Source organism: Hippoglossus stenolepis, chromosome 18 (genome assembly GCF_022539355.2).
Source record: "Hippoglossus stenolepis isolate QCI-W04-F060 chromosome 18, HSTE1.2, whole genome shotgun sequence".
Taxonomy (NCBI): Eukaryota; Metazoa; Chordata; class Actinopteri; order Pleuronectiformes; family Pleuronectidae; genus Hippoglossus; species Hippoglossus stenolepis.
This window is the reverse complement of record NC_061500.1, coordinates 672568-691557: the sequence shown is the minus strand read 5'-3', so window position 1 is coordinate 691557 and position 18990 is coordinate 672568. Positions and strand designations below refer to the sequence as shown.

At 42.2% G+C, this 18990-nt stretch overlaps 1 protein-coding gene across 4 annotated transcripts; it reads right to left on the bottom strand.

Moving 5' to 3' along the window:
* Positions 1-485: 485 nt before the first annotated feature.
* On the bottom strand, positions 486-14199 carry LOC118098154 (endophilin-B2). Of its 4 annotated transcripts, XM_035141688.2 has the most exons (13): positions 14036-14196; positions 12416-12557; positions 12005-12016; positions 10497-10625; positions 10068-10201; positions 9767-9859; positions 9296-9358; positions 8725-8787; positions 7795-7818; positions 7628-7717; positions 6869-6969; positions 4868-5075; positions 486-2375 (listed from the first exon to the last, which is right to left on the bottom strand). In XM_035141688.2, the coding sequence occupies exons 1-13, from the start codon at positions 14096-14098 to the stop codon at positions 2268-2270; spliced, it is 1230 nt and encodes a 409-aa protein (XP_034997579.1). In that variant the 5' UTR covers positions 14099-14196; the 3' UTR covers positions 486-2267. The 4 variants fall into 4 exon arrangements, with proteins under 4 accessions (XP_034997579.1, XP_034997580.1, XP_034997581.1 ...); XM_035141689.2 differs by lacking the exon at positions 12005-12016 and having other exon boundaries at positions 14036-14199; XM_035141690.2 differs by lacking the exon at positions 8725-8787 and having other exon boundaries at positions 14036-14194.
* Positions 14200-18990: the final 4791 nt, after the last annotated feature.

Here is an 18990-nt window from a genome sequence, read left to right as displayed (position 1 = left end):
GAATCTTATATTAAAGTAAACTTATATTAAAGTGAATCTTATATTAAAATAAACTTATATTAAAGTAAACTTATATTAAAGTAAACTTATATTAAAGTAAACTTATATTAAAGTAATCTTATATTAAAATAAACTTATATTAAAGTAAATCTTATATTAAAGTAAACTTATATTAAAGTAAATCTTATATTAAAGTAAACTTATATTAAAGTAAACTTATATTAAAGTGAATCTTATATTAAAATAAACTTATATTAAAGTGAATCTTATATTAAAGTAAATCTTAGAGATAACAAACCGGACTTTTCATGCCGTGGCCAGAAATATGAATCATATGAATACAAATAATAATTTTGTGTGTGCTGGATTTGCAAGTTGTCAAATGAACTTTTTCATTTTCCTTTAGTTTCTATTGAAGCTAAGTCAAAAAGTGAATGTGTTGATAAGTGACATGTTTGTGGACATTCAAGAAACACACAACCACATTACTGTTACACACATGCATGTTTATTGTACATCAAACCAGTGCCCATCATTCAGAGGAAAACACAGATGTGATGAATGTTCACTCATTTATTGCAACAACACACTCAACTCTAAATATGAAAATAACCCAAAACACAGCTCTCTAAATAACTGAAATCCTGAATTTATGTACACACACAGTAAATAAATATGTTCTCCAGTCAGCTTAAACTTCCACTGCTGCTACGAACTTTCACAGCTACTCAACCCACTCATGAGCCTCAGTTCAGTACACACGTTGGAAATTAAAAGGTAGCCTGAGGGGGGCGCTAGAGGAAATTATTAGTTTACTCATTAAATTAAATTCTGACAGTAGGTTGTGGCCAGACCGTGACCATCGAGTAAAAGTCAGTGAGGCCCAAAAACATCTGTATCATCCTCTGGGAACCAGGAACATCTTTGCTAGCTATGACCGTAAATTCAAGGTCCAACAAATTTGAAATTACTCGTAATTAAGTCCAATGTATTTGAATGAGGAGGTTATATCGTACAAAGTAAAGAGGAATCCCTCTCTTGGTTTGTTACCACGATGTAGAACCTGAAACACTGATCGTTCACTCAGGAAAACTACGTAACATTCCTGACTCACTGTGTCTTACTATTGGTTTAACGTCGTCCCAGTTTGAATATAACTGAAGTCATGTTCGATACAAAGTGAGAGTTCTACCGTGAACTCTCACTTTGTATGGGTCATTTCCCTTTGACAACATTACACTCGGCTCTAACTCAGTGAACAAAATAAAGACTTTACATCATCGGAAGTTAGTTTAAAATTTAGGATCAAACCGAACTAAAGCACCTTTCTCACAGGTGATGAGTCATTTCTCTGATGTCCCTGGTGTAAACTCACATGTGGAGTCAGGTCCAGCTGTGACTCACTCAGAGCAGCTAGCGTGGTGATGTATGATAAGGTGATTTACGTGTGACAGCAGAGTTACCACACACTGATCATTCTAAGTTTGTGACTGATCGTGTTTTTCGCCCTGCAGACGTTTGAGCCACGTCAGCGTCTACCTGGATCTCAACTTTCACTTTGGTGAGTTCAGCATCATCAGGGTTCACGGGAAAGACGAACCAGACAACAAGACAAAGACCCTGAACGCCTCACGGAAGCTTTGAGACTTATAACAAAATGTACGATTTACCAACACCCGAAGTACACAGGTGTGCTGAGTGCGCTGCAGCACCTCCTACTGGCCAGTTTCTGGAGTACCAGTTTGAGACTCGCACAGAGTAATTTTCCATATTTGACTTATTTATGGAACATGTTCTATTAACTGTCACCTCTCAGAAACAGAAACTGTAGAATGAGACGTAAAGAGAAGATTGATGATTTTAAAGATGTAACAGTGGTTTAGATATGTTTCAAAACAGAAAATCTTTACTAAACCAGGAGGGTCTCATTGAATATGATTTATCTTGAACCAAATCCGTGAGATTCGGAAGATTCAGGTTTAAGGAAGAATCATCCAAACTGCAGCGCTAACAACATGAGAGTGTAGCTGTAGCCGTGGCAACGTCAGCCTCCGAGTAAACATGAGTGATGAGAGGAAACAACCAATCAGACAGAGACGCACCTGATGCAACTTCAATCATCCACCAGTTTATGGAAACTCCTCTGACAGGTGTGTGTGTGTGTGTGTGTGTGTGTGTGTGTGTGTGTGTGTGTGTGTGTGTGTGTGTGTGTGTGTGTGTGTGTGTGTGTGTGTGTGTGTGTGTGTGTGTGTGTGTGTGTGGGTCCATTAGCTCAGCAGTTCGAGGTAGGTGACGGGAACTTTGCCCTTCTCGTTGCCCCGTTCTCCAATCAACCAATCAGGGTCCATTCCTGGTACGGTGTGAACGGTAATGATCTAGAGAAACAAACAGAAAACAAGGAAGATGTTTCTAGATCAGTTTGATCACTAACCTTACGTAGTGAGGACATTGTGCTTGGTCCTCACTTTTCAAGGGGCTGTTGGGGGTTTGTCTTTTCTAGGTTACAGTTAGAGCTAGTTCAGTTGTGATGCTGAGTTAGGAAATGCGTGATGCCAGCAGCTCTACGCTGGTATACGCAGGTAAACATGTGCAAACGCACTAAAACAGGTGATTGACTCCTTTCCCACGTCCAGAAGAGGAGTTGTACTTGTTTTTCCTGAGGCTGAGAAGCTCACCTCACTCTTTTGACTCCTGCACTTCCTCTGATTAATGTCTGAAAAACATCCGGCCACCGTGCGCTGGCATTTCCAGGTCAAGCAGTCGGAGCGCTTGTTGCAGCTCAGCTGATTATTGCACAACGAAAACTCTGCTGCTCAGCTTCATGTGTTATTTACCTGATGCTTAAATAACAAGAATCTAAACTAATTCATTTTAATGAAAATGAATTAGTTTATTACTAATTCAAAGCAGTGGGCCAGGGAAGCTGTGGAGGATCTTCAGGCGTGCTTGGACTGTACAGATTGGGAGGTGTTCAGGACTGCTACAAACAGCTTCTGTGAGGACAGCTGTGTCCCATCACGCTCCAGGGTGTGTTACAACAATGACAAACCCTGGTTCACAGCCAAACTCAAAAAGTTAAGGTTGGAGAAGGAAGAGGCGTTCAGGAGTGGGGACAGAGACAGGTTTATAGAGTCGAAATACAGGTTTAGCAAGGAGGTGAGAGAAGCTAAACGTCTGTACTCTGAGAAACTCCAACACCAGTTCTCAGCCAACGACTCGGCCTCTGTCGACATTTAGCATTTTACTTTTACTTTACTTTTTATATCTTTTATATCTTTTTATTTTATATTTGTTTTTTTCTTATGTAAAGTACTTATTGTGTTTTTATGTTTTATGTTCATTGTATGCACCTATACACCAAGGCAAATTCCAGGTAGGTGTAAACCTACTTGGCAATAAATACTTCTGATTCTGATAAATACTTTTAAAGGATCACTTCACATCACCCTCTTCACTGAGATGGATGAGTTTACTCAAACTTTCACTTTGATAAACCTGCACAACTTGTACATGGTGCAGATAGAAATCAAATTCAGATCCAAACTGTGAGGATCTTTAAATCTGTAACGATGTTTCTGTCCTCTAGTGTGGGGCTGCGTTCAGCTCCGACCAAACGTCGCAAACGCTAATTTAAATCTAACGGTGGTGCTTTGACACTTTGTGGTGAAACACAAGTGTTGTATCTACGGCAGCTGAGGAGGTCATTCTTGTTGAAGAAATCTCAGAGGTAGATGACATGAGTTTAAATACGTGTTTACATTACATTTCATTGAGCTGAAGCTTTTATCCAAAGCGACTCACAATTAGTGCATCAACCACGAGGCAACAAACCAGAACAACAAGAATCAAGAAAGTACACTTTTCTGAGCTGCAGAGGTCGGAGGTCACTAGCATGTAGACCTGCCAGGAGGGAGGTGCAATAGTCTAGGCCTGAGATGACCACAACCTGGACCACAACCTGGACCAGAGCCTGGACCACAACCTGGACCACAACCTGGACCAGAACCTGGACCAGAGCCTGGACCAGAACCTGCGTCGCCCTCAGAGTGAGAAGCGGGCGTATCCTCCTGATGCTGTGCAGCATGTATCTACAGGAACGTGATGTTACAGTAATGTTGGCAGTGTGGGAGAGTTGGTTGTCGAGTTTCACACCCAGGTGCCTAGCAGTCTGTGGGGGTCGTGCGTGGGAGGACACTTTCCCTGGAAGGAAAAGTGATTCAGTCTTGTCAAGGTTAATTTTCAGGTGGTGAGCAGACATCCAGTGATGTCAGACAGAGACTCGTGCTGCTGCCTGTGTTTCAGATCCGGGAAAAGAAGAGTTGATTGTTTAATAACACTTACTGTAACACGCTCCAGTCTCTTAAAGAGACAGGAGCTAAAACCAAGTGTTTGAGACAGAGGCTGAAAGAGGAGCTGCAGCGATGGACACTCTGAGGACACTGATGAACATTAGAGTGTGAAAACATTTTACAGTCATAACACTGATTAAAATGATCAACATGAAGATGAGCTGAATCTGTTTCTTTTAAAATGTCTGTGGATTCTTCCTCTAATCTCTTAAGTTGGACAGAGAAGAGATGACTCCAGACAGACTGGACAGGAGCAATTATTCAAGGACTAATCTGTAAAAGCATGTTCATGTATGAGCTCAGTAACAATGAAGAGCAGTGACGCATGCTGGGAAAGACCCCTGAGAGCGGGATTACCAGTTTTCTGTGAGAACGAAAGAGTCTATTAACGTTTGAAACATTTAATGTGCAAAGTGAGTTTTAATTTCAAACAACAGGTCAACAGAAACTGCTCCCTGCTGATGAGTCAGAGTAGTGCGATAGAGGATGTTAGTGTGGAGTGAGTCAGAGGGCTGTACCTCGTCAGCCAGGAGGGACAGCTCGCTGACACCATGGGCGTCGTAGTCATAGAGGACCTTGGCCTTTCTGGTTCCTGTGACGGGGAACTGACTCTGTTCCACCGCCAGCGTGCCAACCACTTTCTGGCCGGACAACACCGTTGCCCCCGGAGACGGTGGTCCAGACAGGAAAGCGGAGGAATGGGGGGCACTGGGAGCACTGGTACAACTGTTGGGACAATTAACGGATATGAGACATGAATTGTTTCCAGCTTCTACATGTGAAGCTGCTGTATCACTGTTCTGCAGGGTGTTTATTCTTCTCACTCATAATCATATCTTATTGGAGTGGAGCCATGGCATCCAGGCCCCGCCCATACATGCAATCAGCCAATCATGAGTCCCTCTCAGCTGTCAATCAGGATCTCTAAGCCTGTTTATCATATAACCAATTAAAACCAAACTTATCCAGCCAGCCATCGGGGGGGGGGGCTCATTTCCATTGATTTGAACTTTTGCAAATAATAAAATGAAAACATTTATAATTCGATATAATTACAATCGGAGAGTCTTCACCTCCCAGTTTGTGATTATATAATTTATCATATGAATCATTTGACTGAAGTTTGTTTGATGACTTCTTTGAAAAAAAAAGTAATAAAGTAAAAGGTTGTAGTCAGAGGTATTTAGTGATGCATCAATGTGCGTCAGTGTCACACACATGTTTGTGTCTTAGTGTCGACACTCACTCACGCATGTTACCTCCTAACTCCAACCTCAACCATCCAAACTACAGCCTTCACCGAACCGAACCCTGAACCAGTGTTAACCCTCAAACAGCCGCTGAGGAACTGGGAACCATCACGCTGTTGCTCTACACTGGAAATGGTCCCCACAAAGAAACAGGAACAAACACACACACACTCCACATCTGCATCTGTTTAGAGAAAAGACCAGAAAGTTGTTTCCCAACATCTGTGACACTGGAGAGGGAGATTCTACCAGCCAATCAGAGGGAGGCCTGTAAATATTTACACACACACACACATATACATACACAGAAACACACACACATACACAGACACACACACACACACACACACACACATACTACATATACATACACAGACACAGACACACACACACACACACACACACACACACACACACACACACACACACACACACACACACACACACACACACACACACACACACACACACACATATACATACACAGAAACACACACACACACACACACACACACACACAGACACAGACACACACACACACATATACATACACATATACATACACAGACACACACACAAACACAGACACAGACACACACACACACATATACATACACAGAAACAGACAGACACACACATACACACACACACACACACACACACACACACACACACACACACACACACACACACACACACAGACACACACACACACACATGAGATGAACTGGTAGATGAACTGGGAGATGAAGTGGTAGATGAACTGGGAGATGAACTGGTAGATGAACTGGGAGATGAACTGGGAGATGAACTGGGAGATGAACTGGGAGATGAACTGGTAGATGAACTGGGAGATGAACTGGTAGATGAACTGGTAGATGAACTGGTAGATGAACTGGGAGATGAACTGGGAGATGAACTGGGAGATGAACTGGGAGATGAACTGGTAGATGAACTGGGAGATGAACTGGTAGATGAACTGTTGAGGAGATGAACTGGAGATGAACTGGGAGATGAACTGGGAGATGAACTGGGAGATGAACTGGGAGATGAACTGGGAGATGAACTGGGAGATGAACTGGGAGATGAACTGGGAGATGAACTGGTAGATGAACTGGTAGATGAACTGGGAGATGAACTGGGAGATGAACTGGTAGATGAACTGGTAGATGAACTGGGAGATGAACTGGGAGATGAACTGGGAGATGAACTGGTATGTGTGGATCAGGAGATTGTCTCCTGTGATGGTGTTTAATGGGCACTCCTCACCTGTGGAGCTCCCGCTGCAGCTCCTGCATGTGGTGGTGACACTGAGCGTAGTACGTCGCCTGAGCCTCCGCAAAATCCTGCAAACATCTCTGGTGGTTGAGCTGAGAGGAGAAAAGAAACGAGTGTGAGAGGAGACGGATTCTGCTTGTTTTCATTCCACCTTCACAGGATCTCACAGAAACAACAGATTTCCAGTAAACAGATGTTTTTAACATTGAGCGGATTCCTCAGAGGAAACCATCCGACTTGTTGAGAGAACTGATATTTATAAGTGTGAGTGATTTGGTCCAGATGAAAAAAATCTGGTTCTAGTGAATTTAATGGTGACTCATAATGTTTTTGGTGGTAGCGAGTCGTTCTGTACCAGTAAATCCTGGTTTCTTCATGAAATGTCTCGTCTCCTCGGCTCAGTGACGTTTTAATATTTCTGTTGAACAGAATCAACTTTCAAATATTCATCTTGACTTGAAAGATGTGTCCAACTGAGATGTTCAGATGAAGGCCCGTTAGTGGCCTGATGTCCTCAACACTCATATGACATATCTTCAAATTCACTTTTAGTGAACGACTGAACCTCTTTCAAAATGAACTTTCTCATTATTTTTAAACTGTAGTTAATATGATGATAATAATAAACAGACTGAGCCGCAGTGACAGAAGCTGAATGCAACACGATGAGACATGTTTCTCATTTCCTCTGCATCATCACTCGGGCCGAGGCGGAGCGGCTGACTCACTGAGTCACATGACAGGACTCACATGTGTGCTGCTGATTCCTTCCAGCAGCAGTCGAGTGACTTCAGCCTGTCGGTCGAACTCGGTCTGAGCGACGCGCAGCTCGTGCTCTGCCTGCAGGAGGAAGTGAAGAGCGTCACAACTGGGCTCAGACACAAACACACACAGTGCCCACGAGTGAAGACACTTACTTTATCCACCTCCTCGCTCAGCAGCTGAGAGCACAGAGGAAAACACATTTGTTAAAACCACAAAAAAATGTACGAAGAGTATTATTATAACTTTGTTCACGTTAAATTACAACTTTATACTTGAAATCCGAGACTTTATTTCTTCCTCAGTTTGGTCTTAATACTGCGTCACAGTTTTAATAGATGTTGCCTTGAAGAAGAAAATAACAAAGAGCTGCATCATTAAATCTTATTCTAATTCATTCTCTTTTAAAAACCTTTTATTGTACAAAATATTTCTCCTGCCACTGATATAACTATTTAATTCTATTCTTATATTTCCACCTTAATGTTGCGTGATCTTCGAACTGCTTTTGTAAATATGTCTCTGATGTGTTTGTGTCTGACGGCCGCCATCGCTGTTGAACACCAGCTTGAACTGAATCTGACCTTTACTCTACTTTCTGCAGATGTGGACAGCTGCAGAAAGTTTGTTGTGTTGTGCCCCCTTGTGTTGAACTTGTGTTGTTGTAAGGAAGCATCACTTTACCAAATAAATATTTGATATTTGCAGGTGAGATGTTTTATGGGTCTGACTATGTCCTGGTTCATATCAGGTAACAACAAATGTAGAAAATCCGGATAAGTGGTGGAGACTATTAAGTGGATTCAAAATGAGACAATGTTTACTTGATTGGATTAACTGGATTGTTGGGACTCGGTGGACGTTGACATGTGTCTCCTCTTTTTCCTCAACTCGCAGGACAAATAATTCAAGTCAAATTGTCCAGGACCAAAGGAGGAACGGTGGAGGAACGGTGGAGGAACAAAAAGCACAAAACGAACCCTGAATCTCTGAGGAGCGAGGAGAACATTTCTACCACCACAGACAAACGGCTCTAACTCCCGTGTTCTACTTCTATTTCACTGCGACACATCGATCAACACAACCTTCCTCTGCTCGCATGCAGCCGGATCCGTGGCCACGTCCCAGCTCTCCCAGCCGCTCTGCAGCTGATTCAGTCACAGACACACAAACATGGAACATGACACATCCACCTTCCACTCATTGTCCACACATGTTACAGATGTTTTACTAGGAGGCTGCAGGAGAAGATCCAGAAAATGTCCAGACAATGACTCAGACATTTGTTCTCACAGACAGAACCTGCAGAACACGTCAGGAACACGTGAGGAACACATCAGGAACACGTCAGGAACACGTCAGGAACACGTGAGGAACACGTGAGGAACACGTGAGGAACACGTCAGGAACACGCCAGAACACATGAGGAACACGTTGGAACACGTGAGGAACACGTGAGGAACACGTCAGGAGCATGTCAGACTTCAGGTCTGAAAGGAGGTTACTAAATGCAGCTGATCTTTCCCTCACATGATCTTCACCTGGTTGTCTGAGTCTGAAGCAGTGAACTAAACTGACTTGATGTTGGTTTTTAAAGTCCCTATGTCAGTCGATCTGTTAGCAGGTTAGCTTAGCTGACGGATGTTTGTCTCTTACCGCTGACGCACTGGCAGAAAGGACGTAGTTTCGAGGCCTCGTCTCCTGAAAATCCGGTGCAGCCTTCGAACAAGAGCAGAGAAGAGTCACAGTCATAAACTTAGAATCATTAAAACAGAAAAACAAAAAGAAGTTGGAAGACAAAAAGCAAAGAAGCTCCACGGAAATCGAGAAATGAAAATCATTAAAAGCAGAGGACACAGTATTTGAATGATCTGATGTAAAGAGCTGAACTCCAGACCAACGCCATCCAGGCACCAATCTGATGATTTACTGATTCTGTTCAAGGACAAGTCGTTATCGTTAGTGGACATAAACCCCACCTACTCCATGTTAGCAGACGGGACACCAAACTAAAAGTTGGTTTGAATTTAATTTGTTATTTGATGATATAAAACCGGGCTGAGACGTCATGTTTGAGACAACAGGACGAGAAGAAGCAGAAGAAATCTGTGAAAAGATGAAACTCACTGCAGCTTTAGCTTCTGCCAGCTTCGCTTTTTTCAGACGAGCTTTGCAAATGTCGAGATCCAGACGTCGATTGTCCAGAAGCTTCCTCTCTTTCTGCACAAGACGAGAAGAATCGAGTGAGAAACACTGTGACGTCCGTTTAACTTTTAATTTAAAGATCAAACGACACAAAATCAGATATGAGAGAACACAAAGGTCCAAGTCAGTCGCTGTGAACGACCCGACCATCTCCTGCTGCTCCTCGTTTCACACAGCTCCTGTGTGAAACGTCTTAAAGCAACATGGCGTCACTCAGACTCACTGAAATCGTCCTCCAGTCTCCTTCCAGGAAGTTACGTAGAGGAGTGAGGAAGGAGACGGCTGAGGTCTGGAGGAAGTCACGCTCGGCTCCTCCCAGTTTCTTCTGGTACTCTCCGACTATGATCAGGGTGCTACCTACACACAAATACACAAATACACACATGTGTTACACACCAAGGAAAATCTAGTGGCTGCAATAATAACTTTTTTTGTTTGGCACTTTATCAAAACCAGGTTAAAAAGAGCTTCACAAACAGTGTGTGACAGTGTGTTACAGTGTGTTACAGTGTGTTACAGTGTGTGACAGTGTGTTGCAGTTTGTTACAGTGTGTGACAGTGTGTTACAGTGTCTGACAGTGTGTTACAGTGTGTGTCACTGTGTTTGTGTGACAGCAGTTCAGACTGTGGTTCTGATGGGACCTCCACTGACCGTACGGCGTCTCTGGACCAAACTCCTGTGCGGCGTCCAGCATGTATTGTCCCAGCAGCTCGGCGTTGGTCGTCCTGGACGGAAGCTTCTTGTCCAGTTTGTCGTAGATAAACTCTTCGATTCGAGAACCTGAGCAGGTGAAACAAAGAAAACAAAGTTCAGGATCCGTCGTCAAAATCATCGACACAAAATGTAAGAACATTTGCATCGTATTGTCAATCATATATGTTTTGTTATGTGTTTACAATGTTTTTTGTATGTGTTGTGTCACGTATGTGCTTTTGCTGTATTTAGTAGAAACCAATACGTCTGTAAGATGAAAACATAATTGTAGAAATGTTGTCAGAAAACCCACTTTAGAGTTTCCAGTGTCCCTGAAGGCATCACTGCCTGGCAGCTACCTGAGTGTGTAACTCAACACTTGTGTGTGTGTGTGTGTGTGTCTGCCGAGTCACTGAAACTCCAACCTGCTCACGTCAGCTCGTGTTCTCCACATGTTGATGCTGCACGAGAACATCTGCTGCAGTTGTGATTATATTGTTTTGGGATTTTTAGATCTGGACTTTTGGATTCTGAACTTCCTGTCTCCTGTTTTACTTTGAAGTTTTTTACCTTGTGTGTCTCTGACTTTTTTTTACTTCCTGTTTGATTGTTTCCTGCTGCTGTGATTGGCTGCTCCACCCTGATGGGCCACACCTGAGTTCAATCCTCTCTCTTCCTCTCTGTGTAGTTCGTCTGTTCACGTTCTCGTTTCTTTTCCTGTTTTTGTTCCCAGCTTTTCAGTTTTGATCTCGTCTTCCTGATTTGTTCATTTTGTCTTTTGGAGTTTCCTCGAGTTTGGATTTTCAGTTTGTCGTCACCGTCCTGTCTCCTGAGACTGAGACACACTTCGTTCATTCTATTCCTCTTTCTACCGGCCTTGCTCATGCTATGCAGTTTAGGTCCGGTCTTACTTTACGTGAAGTTAAATTGATCTTTTATTTATCCCACAACAGTGAAATTAAGATATGGCCAAACTGTGTATCAAGATAAAAATGTTCACATCAGACCACATCGATAATTATCGCCATAAATGTCACATTATTATATTTTTTGTTGAAAGACTGATTTTATAAATCTTATGTTGATCCATTGAGTGTTAAACCTCTTCAGTGTGTTTACAGTATATATTATATCCATATACAGTTTACTGAACCTCTGTTGCTATTGGTGACATTTTATTGCAAGGATTATTGATATTATAACTCAGTAAATAATAATATAATAATAATCAATAAGTTTTATAATCACAAGAAAATAATATAGAATATAACAGAATATATACAGTGAAACAGGACTGCTCATGTATGAAACTGAAATTGCACAAAGAGAAAATGGTTGTAGAGATATACTTGTTTTTAACTACATGTATGTGTCATGGCTGCCTCACGTATCATAATTAAAGCGTAACACGTCTGAGAGATGAAATAAACACCTGGCCAGTAGGGGCAGTGTTTATTTAGACTCACCTGTGTGATCCACTGAAGCATGAAAAGATAAAAACACAGAGCACAGGACATGAAGCAGTTTCCAGCTGCTGAACCACACCTGGACCAAACACTGGGACATACACATGTGCAATACATGTGAAGTCAGATTCTGTCACATTTATCCAATAAAATGAGCAGAGGTCATGGACACAAAAATATAAACATACAAACAATTTATTTCTTTCACTTTAAATTGAACGAGAATATTTATTTTGTATTATATAACTCATTCAACAGGAAGTGATGTCATTTGTTGAAACTGTTCACAAGAGAAAGTTGTTTACTCATTATTCCCTTTACACAGTAATAACAACGTGTGGGCGTGAGGAGCTGGGGATCGAACCCCCGACCTCACGATGAGTGGACGACCCGCTGCTCCTCCTGACTTACTTGGGTTGGGCTGCAGCAGCACCTCCGTTTGTCTCAGGATCTTCTCGGTCCAGTTCTTGGTTCCGTCGGCTCGAGTGAGGAGGTTCTCGAGGTGTTGATCCAGCTCGGTTCTCTCAGCCTGACCCAGTTTCTCCTCCGTGAACTACGTCAGAGTGCAGGAGGTGAAACTACAGGAGGTGTCTTCACCTGATGAAATCCACTTTGTGCTTTAACCTCAAATCGATGGAATCTGGCTCCAGACCTTGGTCGACCTGCGACTTTCCACACGACGCCATCATCATATTACAATTTATGTTTTGGTCTAATTTGGTTTAAATGCTAAACTAACAACATTCCCATTAGCCTTAGTTATTTTCAGTGCTAAATAGCCATCGCTAGCGTGCTAACATGCTACATTAAACATGGTTACAAACTATCCCTCATGCTAGCATAATCACCGTTAGCATGCTAACATGCTACATTAAACATGGTAACAAACTTACACCTGCTTCACTTCATATTAGCATATTCACTGTTAGCATGTTGGTGTGCTCATATTAGCATAAAGCAATAAATGAATTCAATAACCTGAATTCACAGACAGTTACATTAGGGAACAGATTACACTCAGAAAGTATTTTTACTTTTAGTATTTTAAAAGCAATTAGAAAAGTTATTGTTGTACTTTTACATGAATACACTTTGTAAAACGTCTGAGTACTTCCTCCCCCCCGATGCTAAGTGTACATTATTACATAGCCTCATAATTTATAAAGTAATAGTTAAGGCTATAAACTCGAAAACGAAATTTATGTCGAGTTCAAAAGGTTCAAGTTTTTGAGTCAAGTGAACTTTAGGTTTTTATGTAATTAAAGTATTTGAGAGGACTTAAGATGTTACTGTGGCGTTATAGATGGAGTTTATTCTATATATTATATAAGTCTATAATGTAGTGCACGTAATATGTTCTATATATATATCTATATAGATATAGATATATCTATAGATATATCTATGTGTTTTTATATGAGTCCACGCAGTGTGACCTGTCCTGAGGATGGGGGGGGGGGTCTGCATGTGTCACGTGGTTAAAACACGATCACAGCATCAATAATAAATGGAGGATTAACATGACGTGCACATACACACATGACACCACCAGTGTGTGTGTCTCTGTGTGTGTCTCCCTGTGTGTCTCTCTCTCTCTCTGTCTCCGTGTGTGTGTGTGTCTCTCTCTCTGTCTGTGTCTCTCTCTCTCTGTGTCTCTGTGTCATGTGTGTGTCTCTATGTGTGTCTGTGTGTCTCTGTGTCTCTGTGTATGTGTGTCTCTCTCTCTCTCTCTCTGTGTGTGTCTCTCTCTCTGTGTGTGTGTGTCTCTGTGTGTGGTGTCTCTCTCTCTGTGTGTGTGTGTCTCTCTCTCTCTCTGTGTGTGTCTCTCTCTGTGTGTGTGTGTGTGTGTCTCTCTCTCTCTGTGTGTGTGTGTCTCTCTCTCTCTCTGTGTGTCTCTCTGTGTGTGTGTGTGTGTGTGTGGATTAGCGGCCCTCAGCTCCGTGTCCTCCAGCCGGATACAGGACCAGACTACCGGGACATCCCTGCTCCTCCCCCGGGTCTGGCCCTGCGCTGCGGGGAGCCGCCTCTTACCTGCACGGCCCTGGTGAAGAAGACTCCCGCGTCCGAGGCCAGTTTCTTCACGTTGAAGTCCATGATGCTGCGGAGCTGCTCGCGGAGGAAGGTCCTCGATCAGCTGAGATGGTGCAGCCGTAAATACAGCCTCTTCACGGACACTCGGAAATCTCCCCTTCGCCCTGGCTTAAAGAGCCCGCACCCGCACCGAGTCACGACTCCCCCTCCTCCCCCTCCCTCCTCCTCACCCCGCAGCGTGTCCTGTTCCCGCAGCGTGTAGTTAGATTCAGGTGAAGTTAGATTCAGGTGTGGTTAGATTCAGGTGTAGTTAGATTCAGGTGTAGTTAGATTCAGGTGAAGTTAGATTCAGGTGTAGTTAGATTCAGGTGAAGTTAGATTCAGGTGTAGTTAGATTCAGGTGAGTTAGATTCAGGTGTAGTTAGATTCAGGTGAAGTTAGATTCAGGTGTAGTTAGATTCAGGTGAAGTTAGATTCAGGTGAAGTTAGATTCAGGTGAAGTTAGATTCAGGTGTAGTTAGATTCAGGTGTAGTTAGATTCAGGTGTAGTTAGATTCAGGTGTAGTTAGATTCAGGTGAAGTTAGATTCAGGTGAAGTTAGATTCAGGTGTAGTTAGATTCAGGTGTAGTTAGATTCAGGTGTAGTTAGATTCAGGTGTAGTTAGATTCAGGTGTAGTTAGATTCAGGTGTAGTTAGATTCAGGTGAAGTTAGATTCAGGTGTAGTTAGATTCAGGTGTAGTTAGATTCAGGTGTAGTTAGATTCAGGTGTAGTTAGATTCAGGTGAAGTTAGATTCAGGTGTAGTTAGATTCAGGTGTAGTTAGATTCAGGTGTGGTTAGATTCAGGTGTGGTTAGATTCAGGTGTAGTTAGATTCAGGTGAGTTAGATTCAGGTGTAGTTAGATTCAGGTGTAGTTAGATTCAGGTGTAGTTAGATTCAGGTGTAGTTAGATTCAGGTGTAGTTAGATTCAGGTGAAGTTAGATTCAGGTGTAGTTAGTTATCCAGCCACCCGGTGGACTACAGCTTGTTGTGGCTGTTTATTGTTTACATGTCAACTAATTTGTCAAATTTTGGTCTTTACATCGACAAACAGCCGCCTGCAGGAACCATTTCGTACTAAAACAAAAGTTCCTGGGACTAAAGATTCTAGGAGCTTTTGGTCAGTACTGCAGGCAGCCACCAGGGGGGCGATAGCGACACTTAGGCTTCACTTTTGCGGAGCTGTCATGGCAGCCATCTTTATTTACAGTCTGCGGTTAGTGAAGCCAACAATAGGTTTGAGTGAAATGTGGAAAAACCTTGTGATGATTAAGATGTTTTCATCATTACTCAGCTGTTCATGAACCTGCAGCAACAAGAGAAGAAACATCACCAACTCTTTCCCACTCCATCTTTATTGCTTACTCTTTCCTTTACACTAACGGCCTGGTAATATTCAGATCAGGAAAAACTCCACACAGTTCGGATCAAATGTTCCTCACTCAGATTTGGATTACAATTACAAAAGAAACCAATGACAGAGTGTCAACACACTTCAGAAACGTGAAATCAGTTTGTGACAGCAGTTTCTCATCATTTCTTTTTTAAATTTCAGTACATACATCTTTATAAATAATCAGGAACAGTCAACAACCCACAGTAGCTACCTGCCATCACAATGTGTTTCTTCATGGGAAGCATTCATGGAAACTAAGAAGTCGGATGAGTGATGGAGGCTGAAGATAAATCTACTTTCTACCTCAAGCACCTTAAATCAAACACTGTGTCGCTAACCAACTCAGTTTTAGTTTTGACCTCAATTGAATTCCTGACAGAAACATTTAGCAAGTCTCTGATCAAGCTTATGTCGACGAGAACGTTAGTGAAAATAGAAATACAAACACGACTGTACCGATCAGATTCCAATAAACTGTACGTGAGAACAAGGAAATCAGCTCAGTGAATAAAACTAAATGTGAGCGATCTGAAAAGTAAAATAAAAAATCAGTTCAGCATCGACAAACTGTAAATAGGCTGGAGCTGAGCGTAAATAAAGATGGACGACTCGAAAAGTGAAGCCAAACCATCTCAATCCCCCTGGTGGCTGACTGCACTATAAATTATAAACCTCCATGTTGGCAGATGGGACATGGACCAAACTAAAGAATCAAAGTAGACGTTAAATAAATGTTTGTGAAGATGTTTCTGTCGTTTCAGGTCGTTCTTATCTCTCTGATGTTTGTTCCAGTGTTTCTGATCACTTTGGTTTTGATTCGATATTTGATTTTTGTACAGTGGGGAGGAAGTGGCAATGCGTCGTCCATCTTTATTTAAAGTCACTGAGCGACACACTGTGGAGCCAGTGTGATGTTATTAGAAACCATTGTTTAATATGTCAGACCTGTTTCAACTAAACCAGCTGCAGGAGAAAATAACATTGCATGTGTGTTCCTTCACTTCCTGCTCCGGCTCGCCACCAGCGAGCAGAGGGCGAGCGGAGTCAAACTGAAATGAAGAAACAGCTCTGACCTAAAACTTATGAACTGTTCACAGCTTACAATTATTTGTAAAATATAAATATAAAATGGATGAATAATGGAAATAGTCAATTGTTGCCCAAGCCAACACAAGAAAAATTCAGTACAATAAACAGATTCAATTTTCCTTTACCCATTAAACCATCGCAAAAGATAAATGAGACCAGAACCTGCCCGATAGATTCCTATTCTGTTGATATAATTAAAGGAGAAATATTCTGTTCATCTTCAGGTTGATGATTTGAATTAGTGTTATGACTGTAAAATGTTTTCATACTCTAATGATCAAAAAACATCACTTTCCTCGGACACTTGGTTTTAGCTCCTGTCTCTTTAAGACCCTCCTCCTGATAAAGTCTGCTCTGATTGGTCAGCTGCTCCACTCTTTTACCTTTACCTGACTTTGTAAGGAAAACAGTGTCAGTTGTTTTGAACTATCGTCCAGACGACTGACGAGGAGCTTCAGGAGCAGGAGCTCCCTCTACCACAGGCTAGACGCTCGGTGGGAATTATGCAAATGTGGGGCATTGTGACATCACAATGATGAGGAAGTATCGGTCGGTACTAATGAGGTGTTTCAGGAGCGTCACAGCTTCCTGTGCAGGAGAGGAACTCGCTTTACCACAGACTTTGGGCTTTTAAACTTTGCAGAACTTTTACATTCACCAAAAATCTTTATAACACACTAGAGGAAAGAAACACAAAAAAACCACGTCTACTTTAACGTTCCACTGAGAGTCGAAGCTACAGGTGCCTGTAAGGTCACAAATGGAGTAAATAAACTCAGACTCTGATTTTGGTTTAAGAAAAACATGGAGTCGAGTTAAGTGAGAACTTCAAGGTGAGAGCTGCGATAGTGTTCAGTTCAGATTCCTGTGAGGATGACGCTTTATTTCTGAGACTTCTTGAACACATCTTTCCAGTTTCAAATATTTAAACATAGATGTGAACGCACCACTTTATTTTTCTCCTATCAGCTTTCAAGAGAAAAGTGTCTGATCGAAGTGAAGCAGTAACGTAGCAGCATGTTGACCAACCAGGAAACACGAGGGGTCATCAGACGTCGTTAAATGATCGTTTCCCTCAACTTCGTTTCTGTCATTATCTGGCATGGAACTTGACCACCGGAGGCACTGTTGAGTTAAGGAGGGGCAGAATAATTGGCGCTGCTTTAAGATTCAAGATGTCGTCTGAATGGTTAAACGACCTCAGACACTATATTGCCTTAAGTATGTGGACACCGAAACAAAGCTTGAAAGAACACGATACATCGGCCGCTGCTAGCATGACGCACCTTAATCCCTGAATGAACCGTCTGGGGCCGAATTGAATTGTGGGTAATGTAGTTGCAGGTAATGACAGGATAGAAGATTGTTGAATAAAATTACAAATTAAATGATAGCTCTGCTGCAGTGACCCAGAGTTCAACATTTTACGACTGTGACAGTAAATCGGTTGAGAAGATGTTGATGTTAGCGCTGCTTTAACAGCCTCCACTCGTCCGGGTTCAGGGTTTCCATCAGATGTTGAACCATCACAGTCAGTGTCATGATCCTGAAGGAGTTGGATGTAAATAACATCACGTTGGAGTCTGGGCAGGTCAGTATTGTTCTTTTAAATCAAACGCGTTGTGTCCCTGTGGAAGTGTCCTCATACTTTCGGCCGTATAGAGTATTTTCTGTGGGTGCTATTAGACGAAGCTCAAAACTGTCTCCAGTGAGACGACTGATCGGAACCAGGTGACCATGCCAGATAATTCAGACACTAAAGTTGAACAGAGGCTACATCCACACTACAAACGTTTTCATTTTAAAACTTAAACAACCTCTGTTCACACCAGCTCCATCTTTAGCTCCGTATCATTAATACCTCAAACTAACATCCTGAACACACGTGTCACATGACCGTTCACGTCCACAGGTCATGTGGTGTAAACAGGAAGTAGATGGTCTCCTCTGCAGCTGGTTGCTTAGGAACAGAAACTCCTCTGAAGGAGGAGCAGTGATGGTGAAGAGTCAGAGCAGGGACGACGAGGTGGAACTGTTACTGACAGGAAGTGTTACTGACAGGAAGTGTTAGCTTTGTGTTCACCGCTGGTCGTCGAGTCACGTGACTGATGAGAACCAATCAGGAAGAGAACGTGTCATCGTTTACTAAAGTCTCAGTTTCTGTTCAGACTGAAACTCAAACCAAATAAAAGAACCAGCAGCGTTTACACAAGTCTCTGATTTAGAAGCTGAAAAACTCTGTAGTCGTTCGGACAGTGATGGGTTTCAAAATAAAAACGTAGTCTTGTGGATGTAGCTTGAATCTAAATGATCCTTTAAAGAACAAAGAGGGTCCAGGTTTTCTACACAACACCTGAATGTTAATAGTTTCTGATCACTGACCACACATCAGTCAAACCTAGAGATTTAAATATAGAGAAAAGTCATG

Coding starts and splice junctions, on each gene's coding strand:
- LOC118098154 (XM_035141688.2), bottom strand. CDS start 14,098: ATGGACTTCAACGTGAAGAAACTGGCCTCGGACGCGGGAGTCTTCTTC. Junction 10,202..10,496: donor TGGTCCAGAGACGCCGTACG/GTCAGTGGAGGT, acceptor ATTTGTGTGTAG/GTAGCACCCTGATCATAGTC. Junction 8,788..9,295: donor TTTCTGCCAGTGCGTCAGCG/GTAAGAGACAAA, acceptor TGACTGAATCAG/CTGCAGAGCGGCTGGGAGAG.